At 37.8% G+C, this 12,084-nt stretch overlaps 1 protein-coding gene across 1 annotated transcript in view; it reads right to left on the reverse strand.

Annotated features, from left to right (window-relative positions):
- The window catches only part of GPATCH2 (G-patch domain containing 2), a 211,755-nt gene that overhangs the window by 14,309 nt on the left and 185,362 nt on the right, over window positions 1–12,084 (reverse strand). Inside the window, exon 9 of the mRNA XM_019549481.1 lies at window positions 10,771–10,853. Coding sequence (XP_019405026.1) covers window positions 10,771–10,853 — 83 coding nt within the window. The remainder of the gene's footprint in view (window positions 1–10,770; window positions 10,854–12,084) is intronic.

The following is a 12,084-nucleotide window of genomic DNA, read 5'->3' on the forward strand; positions in this document are numbered from 1 at the left end:
GGAAGCTTCCCCTGCTGCCCACATCTGGCTGAGTGGGCAACGCCTGCGCAGCACAATGCGTAGTGGCGCTCCATCCCTACCTTCCTTTGCGTACCCCCTAGGGCCTTCTCAAGTACCCCCGGGGATGCACATACCCCCGGTTGACAACCCTTGATATAGTAGAACTCAAAAAGGTTCAGAGATGGGCATCAAGGTTAATCACGGGTATGAAGAGGCTTCCATATGAAGACACATTAAATAGGCTCTAACAAGGAAGTGTCTAGACCTGAAGATGGATGAAAAGAGAAGGAACCAGAGAGGTGGCAGAGTCCCACTTGTGTACAGGTGGGGGATTTCTGTGTGCCAAAGATCACTTCAGTACTTGGGTCTAATGGAATGACCCAGGACAGCATTTACTCCACATTTATGGTACCATAGCAAGTGGCACACTGCTGTGTTTCTAAAACAGAACCTCTAAGGCAATGTTTCTAAAGCAGAAAAAAAGAAAAACTTGGAAACTTGGAAAAGTTGCTATCCTTTGATGAGTGTCCAGTGATGTACATGAAGTAAACTGTGGTTTCAGACCAGGCCTTAGAGGACAGGACTTTACATCATAGGAACATAAGAAGTGCTATACTGGATCAGACAACAAGTCCTCCTAGCCCAGTGTCCTGTGTCTGACAATGGCAGAGAGCAGATATTGAGGGGAAGAATAAATATGCAAGGTCTATCCAGACTGATCTACCCCTTGTCCTTCCTCTTCCCTTACATCTTATTGCTTTCAGAGGCTTAGGAAATCTTAATTTGTAGTTTGTAGCACTAACTACAATGTTTAATACCCACTGATGGATCTATCCTGCATAAATTTGTCCAATCTCCTTTTCAACCTGGTTAAATTATCAGTCTCTACAATACTTTGTGGCAATGAATCTCAGAAGTTCATATCACACTGTGTGAAAAGAAACTTCTTTTCATTTGCCTTAAATCTGCTTCTGAATCATTTCACTGCATATCCCCTAGTTCTAGTATTGCGGGTAAATAAAAAAAAAAATCCTTATTTACTTTCACCATGCCATACATGATTTCTTTAAGACCTCTATCAGATCTCCCCCTCAGTTGCTTTTTCTCTAAGCTGCAAAATTATAGCCTATTTAATCTCTCTTCATATGGAAGCCTCTCCATACCCCTGATTATCCTTTACACCCTTCCCTGAATCTTTTCAAGTTACACTATATCCCTTTAGAAGTTGGGAGGGGGGAGAGGGCGAGGGAGAGGGGACAGAACTGCATGCAGTGTTCAAGCTGCGGGTGTACTATGGATTTATACAGTAGCATAATGGCATTTTCTGTTTTGTTTTCAATTCACTTAATAGTTCCTAACATCCTGTGCATCTTTTGACTGCTGCTGCATGTTAGGTTATTGTTTTCAGAGAACTATCCACAACAATTCTAACAACTCTTTCTTGAGTAGTAACAGCTGACATAGAATCCATCATTGTGTATGTGCATGTTGGATTATTTTTTTTCTCTGTACATCACATTAAACTTTAACTGCCATTGTGTTGCTCATTCACTCAATTTTATAAAACTTTTTTGCAATTTTAAATGGTTAGCTTTCTATTTTTCCATCCTGAAAAATTTGGCATCATCCAAAGATTTGGCCACCTTGCTATTCACCTCCCTTTCCAAATTATTTATGAATACTTTAAACAGCAAAGGCCTCAGCACAAATTTTTGGAGCCCATTGTGAGGGCTGATCAGTTATGCCCACTCTTTGTTTACTGTCCCTTACCTAGTTGTTGATCGACAAGTGCTATGAATGCTATGCCAGCCTAGTTTCATTAAGACCCTTTGAGAAAAAAAACCCCAACCTCCCTGAAAGTCCAGATACATTATATCAACTGGGTCACTCTGCTCTCCATGCTTGCTGATGTCCTCAAAGAACTCTAGTAGACCGGTGAGACATGGCCTCCCTTTACAAGACATACTGGCTCTTTCCAACCAAAATCACCTATAAAACTGTTAGCCTAATTGATAATTTCAGCAAGAAAGACTAAGGACTGAAAATATGGAGACTTAACTATCATCCCACGAGCTGATCCATTCAGGACAAGGTTAAAATTAGATTGCCAAGACAACATGAGGAAACTTGCTGTCTATACAGTATGAAAGTGAATAGATACAGGCTTTCAGAAAAATTAAAGTTAACTACTCACTTTAAAAAGGAAGGAATGGATTAATGGCCACACAACCCCCCAAAAACCAAAACTACAGGTTACCTACTCATACATCAGTACTGTTATATGGTACATTAAGAATGTTACTAACAGTGCTCTAACTCAGGGGTAGGCAAAATATGGTCTGTAAGCCAGATCTAGCCCACTAGGCAATTCCATCTGGCCTGTGGGGCACCTTTCGTAGGCCCTGGCTCTCACTGCCCCTCTACAAGCTGGTGCCTCCATGTAGGAGGTGCAGCTCTGCTTGCTAGGCTGTCACCTGTGGCCAGGGACTAGGGTGGGAGCGTGGGTGCTACATGCTATGGGGCTGGCCCTACTTGCTGCCACCACATGCAGCTTCAGGGACTCACACACTATAGAGACTCTGAGGACCCCCACTCAACACACACCTCCCCCACACCCTCCCACCCCCCACCATACCCTCAACATACACCCACACCCTCCCCACACTCCCACATCCCCATACACCTCCATACCCTTCCACACCCCACTATACTCCCAAACACACCCACGCCCTAAACAGACCCCCATACACCCCCCCACACGCCCCACTCCAACCACATACCCCACATACACACCCCACCACACAAAATATACATGAAGAAGACTGTATTTTGAGCTATTATGCAGTCAACTCAAGATATACTGTGCAAACACACATAAATCAGGACAAAAATATATATTTTTAAATAAAATAAGTTATAGTAGATTTTTTTTTTTTTAATTATATGGGTTGTCTTTTTTTTCTGGTTTCAAGATGGCACCCTCCCCCAAGAAGTACTTCCAGGAGAAGTGGAGGGTCTTCTAATGGCAAAGATCAGGGGGTAAGGGTGGGACTTCTGGTCCCAAGATGGTGCCCAGGGGGCAGGGCTACCCTTGTGGCCCTCGACAACTCACCAAAATGTGTTAAGTGGCCCTCCAGCTAAAATAATTGCCTGCCCCTGCTCTAACTACAAGGAGGAAAAAGAAAATCTAAAATGAAAGAACCAAAATACTTCCAAGACTTCTGGCCAAGATATAGTGAAGGAGGAGGGAAGTGAGGGACTCTATTTTGGGGGAGGGTCTATAACAAAAATAAATATCTGCTGAGGTGCTTGTAATCAATTTTTACTATCTGAAGATGACTAACATTGTACCCTAATTACTGGTTTTCATTTCTGTGAACCTTGCTCCTATAATTCAAATGGTTGGGGAAATTTTCATAGATTTCATAGACATCAGGGCTGGAAGGGACCTTGGGAGATCATCGAGTCCAGATGATTATGTCAATCTGTGAATTAAATATGCAAACTTGATGCTGACCAAAGAGCTATCTGCCAGTAATGAAGATGTCAGAATGCCTAAGCATGCCATACTGATACACAGCTGTGAGCTTTTTTTCAGGTTTGCAGAAATCAACATCTTGGACCTTAACACTAGAAAGCAAGAGTGAATGCCTTCTTCCAGATATTAAAATATTTATTCAAAGCTTTCACATTAAACAGTTCCTTTATCTACAGAAAAAAAATTGAGATCTCTGAACCTTTCTGTGTTACTTACCTGATCAATGACCCTTTTCAATTTCAGATCATGGAAATGTTTTTAGATATTTTAAATGCTTATTTTTATTGTCCTAATGTAATAAAAAACTTTATGCAGAAATCTGACAAATTGCTGAATTTCTTTCTTTAAAAAATAAATTAGAATGGTAACAATATTTAAAGGAAACAGTTTTTGCATATTGTATAGCAGCTATTTATTTATTTGAAATGGTGCTTTCGTATTCCTTCAAGAGAAGGAACAACTATCCCAGAGAACAAGTCTAAGAACCCATGCATAAGCTTTAGCAAAATGGGGACTTCTGAGAAAGTCCTGGTGGACTTTTATCCCCTCTACATTTTAAAACCTCAACTGACTAATTAAAAAATTAAAGATAGACTTGACCTGTCACTGGCTATGGGACAGTATTTTCTACTGGACTGGCTCATGGTCCTTGTTAGTAGCCCAAAGCAGAGATGAGTCTCCTGAAAGCAAAGCAAATAACTCCACAGACAATCTTTTGGATCAATGTCATTTCTAGAAAAAGCCAGAAAGGGATAGCTCATTTAAGGAGGTAAGATCAGGAAAGAAAGCAAGAGAGTGAGAGAGAGCAAGAGAGCGAGCAAGCGAAACAGAGGGAGCAAGAGCAAGAGAGAGGATCTTTTCTTTTTTTTTTTTTTTGTTTCCATACTCTTCTTACTCTTTTTGGGAAGAGGAAGCATGGAGTTGTCAATCTCTTTACGCTAACCAGCCGTGATATACTCTAACATGTATGGCAAAAGACTGTGTGTTCTGGTAGTGACCCCCAATCCTTACTCTGAAACAATAATTTTTTAAGAGGAAAGCAATGAAGGCTGGCTTAGGCTCTCTGGGCAAAAGTATCCACTTGAGAACCTCCACAAATGAATAGTAAGTGCCATACTTGAACAAAATGGCATAGGGACAATTTGTGTGCAAAGCCTGCAAACCCTTGAGAAGGGAAATACTGTTTCTGTCTCATCATCTCCTTTCCCCTGAAAGCTTTTTTAAGACACAGGAACTTTGTGAATATGTTTTCAGTAAAGACTAGAAGCCAGTGGGACAGGAAAGATCAGCATGTCTAGATTTGTGTTCTAACAATGTAGAAATTTTACAAATGTTTGTGTCATGGCTGGGCCCAGATAAAGTCACAGGTATGGCCATTGGGTATCTTTACGACTCTGACTTTTGGTCACACGATCACTTGCTTCGTTTCCTGTAGCAGTGGTCCCAACTTTTTCCTGCCACATTTTGATGTTTTAGGATGATAACAATTGGAAGGTGGTAATTCTCACCACCACTGGACGACAATCACTCAAAGTAGGTTTCTTTTGGGGCTCCAACCTCCACTACATCCTGGCCTAGTGCCACCCAGATGATACACTGCCATTTGTTTATCTTGATCTTAACTGGCATCTCTCTTTTTTTTTTTCTTTACAAGCTTGTGTGTTTCTAGATAACTGTCTCGACGGAACTAAATTGACATGGACTGCTGGACTTCTTCAGTCTCAAGTAAGTCCAGTGGGTGGTCAGGGGAGAGCTTTTTGTATATTCTCTTTCTTTGATGGTTAAGACTTCTAATAACAACAACAAAATAAAGTATTCTAAGCAAACAAAAAGAACAGATGCCCATCTGGGCTGATATCCCCTGTCCAAGGGATACTGATCTGTCTGGGGGATTTTCCCCTTTAAATAGTTCAGTTGGGGTTCTGCCCACCTGATGCAAAACTCTGCAGGCCCGTGGAGACAAGGGCACAGCAGGCACCACAGCCACAAATAAAAAGAAGGCCATAGTAGTAAGAAAAAAAAGTCAACACCCTAACAATCAGGGCTCAGGCACTTTTCTTCTGGCTAGCCCTTTTACAGCATCACTCCCTCATCGCAAATGCCACTTTACTCCGTGGCGTTTCTCTGGCCAGTGTCTTTTGAGTTTAATCACCAGGTGTCCACTCACTCAACGCTGCTGGGGATGTCCCGCCCTGCCTCTCGTGGCTTGGGACACTGATCCCCACTCCTTGGCTCACCACACGCCTTTCATGCTCCTTTTCTGGCCTCTTGCAGCTGCTTTAGCCTCACGGAGTAGCTGCTCCAGAACCATGGCTCCCGGGGCACTCGTCTCTCCTTTGCCAGCTCCTCACGGCTGTTGATAATTATCTCTTCTTTCCTTTTCTTTACAGTTTGTTTTACAAGTGTGGTAGTAGATTTTGTGTCTTAATGTGAGAGAGCCTTAAAGTAGGGGATTAGGCTCAGAATAGATAATTTTTGCCCACCATTCAGGATAGTTACCTCTGGTGTTAAAAGTCTTTTGAAGTTTTTTACCATCTGTAATGTCACTGCCATCTGCCACAGGCTTCATGCTGAGGTAGTGTGGAATGTATAAATATGGTAGTAAGCAGAGACAGAGAAAAGGGAATATACCAAAAAATGTTAATGTAGTCCCCACAAAAGTCAATTTTCGTTGCTTGATTTCTCATCAGTGAGGCAAGGGCTGCTCTATTACCATTACAGGTGGCTGACCCCTAAGTCATAGATAAAGCATAATGCAACACACCATGGAGAACCTTCCACTGTTGGTGAAAGTGTTGTACTTGTTCTGTGTACATACAAAGAACTTCAGTCTCCAGAGCTGTGAATACAAGAAACTTAAGCAGCACTGGGGCAAACAAAAATTAATCAAAACTTTGCCCATACTGACAAGCAATATCACTTAGATGTCAGATCTAAGATGGAGGGCATAAATTATAAATTTTCCACACAGGGAATTATGTGGAGTTTGAATAACAAGTCATGCCCAAGCGTTTGGGAAATTTACCTCTAGTTTATCCAGGTAAGGCAAGTCTGCTTTTTATCTATAAATGCCTAAGAAAGTTGACCTTCATCACAAGCTTAGCCTGGACAACCTCTGTTATGACAGTATAATCACAATCTTTTCCAAATAATCATTTAGGCACTGCAGATATTCAGGTCTTATTTTTAATCACTGACACATTAAGCATCAGCAAAATAGTTTGCTTAGCTGCTCCATTGGCAATTTTAAAAAAGGAATGAAAACATTTGGCCTTTTGATTACCTTGTTAAAGTGAGTCATGACAGCATTATAGCGGTGCTCAGAGCTTCTGCTATAATTAAGAATCTGTCAAATTTTTCATTAAAGCACATTTTTAATATGAGACATATCTTAGTAATTTCAGATTGTATCGGTCTGAACTATGGCAAATGCTAAGTCCAGTAAAATTTGAAATTTGCTTTTATGGAAAATAATCGACATGGTTTTAGATGCATTTTGTTTGATGCTTTATATAGGTGTGCTCTATACGTATATACATTTTACACTTAATAAAGCTGTTTCATCTTTCTAAGATGAACGTTTGTAGAGTTAGTCATTTGTCTTCATTTTTTCTTTTTAATTTGCATGAAATTTCTAGTCTGTAAATTGTAACTTAAGTTAATAGAAACCTACCAATATCAAACAGAATGTGTATGGTAAGCATAGCGTGCATTTCCCTAATACAATTTAGAGGATTTAAAGGAATATAAGGAAAAAAATGAGAATCCAAAGGTTATGGTAAATGGGATGGGGATCAGAGGATAACTTGGGGAGCTGAGAGAAGGTAAGCTGTAGGGAAGTAAAGATTAGAATTCAAGGAACAGAACTGAATGAAACTCCTATTCAGTTTACATTAGGTTGACAAAACTAATTAGAGACTTAAAATGGACAAACACCAAATGTTCACTGAAGTTGTTATGAACATTTCAAATGCATACATTTTAGGGATATAATGCTCTGCTGATTCCCTTCCACATGTTATGTATAGATATATTTTGATTGCTAGCAATTACTTTAAAAAAATACTGAATTTGGTTTTGGTCTGGTTATGTCTTCTGATAGACAAACCAAATAATTAAAAATACAGGGAAAAGTTTAAAAAAAAAGTTGAGTGCATTGTGTAACTGCAATGAAAGATGTCAGAGCGTCATACTAAGTAGCACTGCTATTCAGGTGGTTAGAAGACGTGAAGTAATTCAGAGCAACATTGTCCCACATCTGAACACAGTGTGGCTTAAATATCAGGTATCAATTTCTTTAGAGGAAGTTAGGCCGGAAAACGTCTAGTCGACTGCTATGTATAATATCATGCATTTCTGATTCTTAAGAAACAGAAGTCATGTTTAAAAAATATGCAATGCATACTTACAGTGAATCTTTGTTTAATTTAGTAAATGGATTAGTTAAGTAGATGACATGTCAAAAAAGGCTTTATTAAATGCACAAACCCCAGAAAAAGTATTGTAGTAAAAACAGAAGAATAGGACATAATTGCCTCTGCTGTCAGCTGGTAAGTCTCCCCTGCAATCCATATCTAATAGCATTTCTCTTATTTTGTTCACTGGTTTTCAACGTGGCTTTACTTCACCTTTACAGATGACATTTTTCAAACTATAAAATGCTCTGTGCAGCTAAACTTTCTTGCTTCAACAGTTTCTCATAGCTACAAGAGTAAATCTACATCCTTTGTTACTAATACACACAAACCTATTGGTATGTGACTTTGACTCAAGGCTGAGAACAGGCTATAAATTTAGAAATCAATACCTAACTCTATCAATATTCATTTTACTTTTTCAATACAAAATACAAAGGTGAAAGAGCAGTAAATAAGCTAGAGTACTGAAATAAATTGGGTGTTCTTGTCACAATTAATAAATGTTTAACCAATAACACCGCTAGCTACAGTGGTCTACAGCTTTGTAAGATATCGGAAAGTGTGTACTGGAGCAGGTGCTAACCTGACTATTCATAAAAATACACACAACATATTTCAATACCTAATTAGTATCACCAGTGATTCTCCCCAGTAGTATCTATCTCAAATATTTAAAAAAAAAGGAAAAAAAAAAAAGAAAAGATTTTCAACATACCATGCATATTATTATAGAAATGCATGTACCCAAGCAATTTTCTCCTGTAAACATAGATTGGGGTTATGAAACCGAACTGTTTTCCCTCACCTACCTGGCTGATACACAAGGTCATGCTTTACTAATTTGTAGCACGTGTATCAAACCTCAAAATAAAGCTTATATAGTTGATCACTGATCTACAGTCAGCCTTTAGCTTTCACAACCATGTTCAAATAGGAGGCAGAGAAAACACTGACAGACTGTTTCTCCTGGTTTGCAGAGAAACACTACTGTGATTACTGTCCACATGCATTTAATTGGAAAAAAGTCTGCAAATAATTTTTGGGGGCTTAAATCCGGTCCTTTGGTTCCTATGTTTTAACTATTTAATATATTTGAGAAAAAGAAATCCCAATAAGCATATTAGTCATTTGTTCTAATCTAGCTTTCTTGCTGGTATGCAAGTTTTTTCCTTTAAAATTGTGGTAGCAAATGTTTTTAATAAAGGATTTTAACATTAATTCAGCCATGGGAAGAAAAAATGATGGATTTTGTTGAGATTATCACAATATATTTCTGTAATATTTGTACATGAACATACCTGTATCCCCAACATGGTACGACTTAATATTTTTAAGGTTTATATTTGTTTAAAAAACCCACAAATATTCAAACAGAAAATCCTTTCATGTGATTATAATCCAACATAAAATTTTCCATTTTTCTGTTAAGTACAAAATGAACTAGTTCTGCTTAAATTAAAGGGATAAACTTACAGTACTAAACAGAAGCAAATACAAAGCTTCTTGTTGTTGTTTTTTAAAGATGTTGTATTTCTTCCTCTAAATATAAGACAAAGTGTTTAGGGGGGAATATCTTGTATATTTCGAAGATGTAGCCATGTATTCAGAAAAAGAATGAATGCTTATAAAAAATATTGAGTGACCTCATTATCAAAAGGTTGCCTTTGCAAATAATGAAGGGGAGTCAGCTTGTAAAAATAAAATAGTGGACACTGGAAGTCCAAGGTAAAATGCATAATAAAATGAATTTCCTGATACTGTATACCTACTCTGTACAAAAATGACTTTTTGTGGTACTTGCAAGTTGTTAAGTCAAAATCACCTTGTAGAAATAATTATATTATCCTCTCCTCAGCCATTAAGTATTTTCCTTCTCACTTCACATATGTTCAGAGTCTTAGGACCTGACCCAGGCATTTTCTTTTTCCATACTGCTGCCACTAAGGTGCTTTTATAGCATTTCTGAGATTGTTCTTGGTCTGTTTCTGTCACTGATACTTGAAACATTGAAATATTCAGGGGGCCATTCAACTGAAATGCAAACATTAGGTTACTCTAAAAATATTTATCTAGGATTGAACTAAATTTTAGAATCCTATGTATAAGGTACCACAAGTATATGCTAATACAGCAATAGCTACATTATTCATATCATACATATTTGTGAGAAATACATGAAGACAAACTGCAGATGTAAACACAAAGATACACATACACATATAAAATAGAGTACACATATATAATTAATATAAACAAATGGAGAGTCCTATAAATCACAGTTAGGTATTGAAAAAGTAATTTCCCAGCTGTGACATCAGCAAAATGCATGCTATGGTTGTGACCTCGCATCTGTAAAAAGCCTTCCAGAAAATGCACTTGCAGGTGTTAGCCATTTAATGTGCTGCACTTATTTTGAAGCTATCTGTCATATTCTTGACTCCGAACTTTCAATTGTTTGCCCAACATTTGTCGCTTTCTAAATTTATTTTATTTTTCATACAATCTTCATCGTAAAAGAGACACGAGGTTCCCAACCTTGTATTCTTGACTGCACATGAATAGGAAACTCTGTTGTCTAACATTTTTATCAAAGGCAAAGAGATCACTTTTCCTTAAAGAAGTATCACATTTGAAAAGGTTTAGTATAAGAGATTAGGGAATCAACTGACTCAACTGTCCTTCAAATGCTCGGTATTTCTAAATATTAAAGCACATACCTGAGGCTATTGGAAGAGTTGATGAATTTATCATGCACTTTGCAGGGTTACTGACCGATGTACCTTGAAGATTTAACTTCACAGTAAAATGAATTACCTGTGGGTCCTGGCAGGGGTGCAGCTTTCCTTCTCCGTTTGACATCTCCCATACACAATGATCCTAAGTGTAAGCTTGTTTGTCTGCAAGTAATTATCAGAGAAAACTATTAACAAGGAGTGGAAAATGACATAAATACACAGGTTATACAATCTGAACCTAAATCAAAACATTCTCAACAAAGATGGAGCTGCATAGTGAAGTCACCAATCTTGTTTATATTGAAACATAATCATGTTTGTTGACAAGCGCTCAGCATCTAAAAACGGCATCATAAATTGTTACTGGAATGAATAATATAAAAGGAATGCTTTTCAATTTTCAAAACTGGCAATCTTTCTACCTCAACATAAAACATGCTTGCTTCTGACTGGAAAATAACTAAGATTAATTATCAAAAGAGATCACAATATCATTGGTAGGATATCAATTGGTTACTAATGCCTTACTGTCAGAACAACATTTATTACAGGAAAAGTATTATCAATTCATTTTAAAGAAAGATGAAGAATGCACGGGGTAACATGAAAAGGATCCTCTTTAAGATGTATATGAAATAGTCTTGCCCTACATGTTGATATTTCCTTTTTTAATCACTGGCTGAGCATGAAAATGACATAGTGATTGTTGGATATGTTGCTGTGCCCATTAAACGATTATTAGCTTATATTTTTGGACTGGTGAAATTAAGCAGTTACAGTAGGTGGCAAATAGCCAATTCTTCTTAATGGACTGAACCAGCTACTGGCTGTCAGATTACCCCAGAAAAAAGTCAATAGGGATATCTTGAATTGGGGAATTTAACATGATTTGCACTGTTAAACTGGAATAATAGTTGTGGTTTTTCCTGCAAGTAACGTGTTATTCCTTTAGTAGGAAAATTACTGCCTGAATTATTTCTGCGAATGAGAACTAAAGAGGGGAAAAAGGGAAGGTATTTATGGAGATGTATTAAACATTAAAGAATGCATGGGAAAACTAAGTAACTATAATTTTAGCCAAAATGTAGTGAATTTTGATAAATTACAAGCGAGATAACTACTTCTAGTAGGTTGGTGCCAATGCAAAGTAATATGTTTCCACTCAAAGCCTTAGCCTTCATGAATTTTGCTTACTTGCACTTACATGGTTTCTTTTTGCTACAGCATTATTTAATGCATAACAAATTAATTATGTGCTATAAGCAAATATATAGATTTTCTGAATAACACTGGAAAAAAGTAAACACCCACTGCTTGGCTGCAACTGGTTAACGTTTAATCATTTAATAATCTTTTTTTTTTTTTAAATCAAAAAAGGTGTAAGACTTCTTAA

Source organism: Crocodylus porosus, unplaced genomic scaffold, assembly GCF_001723895.1.
Source record: "Crocodylus porosus isolate Cpor-Errol unplaced genomic scaffold, CroPor_comp1, whole genome shotgun sequence".
In the NCBI taxonomy this organism is placed as follows: Eukaryota; Metazoa; Chordata; order Crocodylia; family Crocodylidae; genus Crocodylus; species Crocodylus porosus.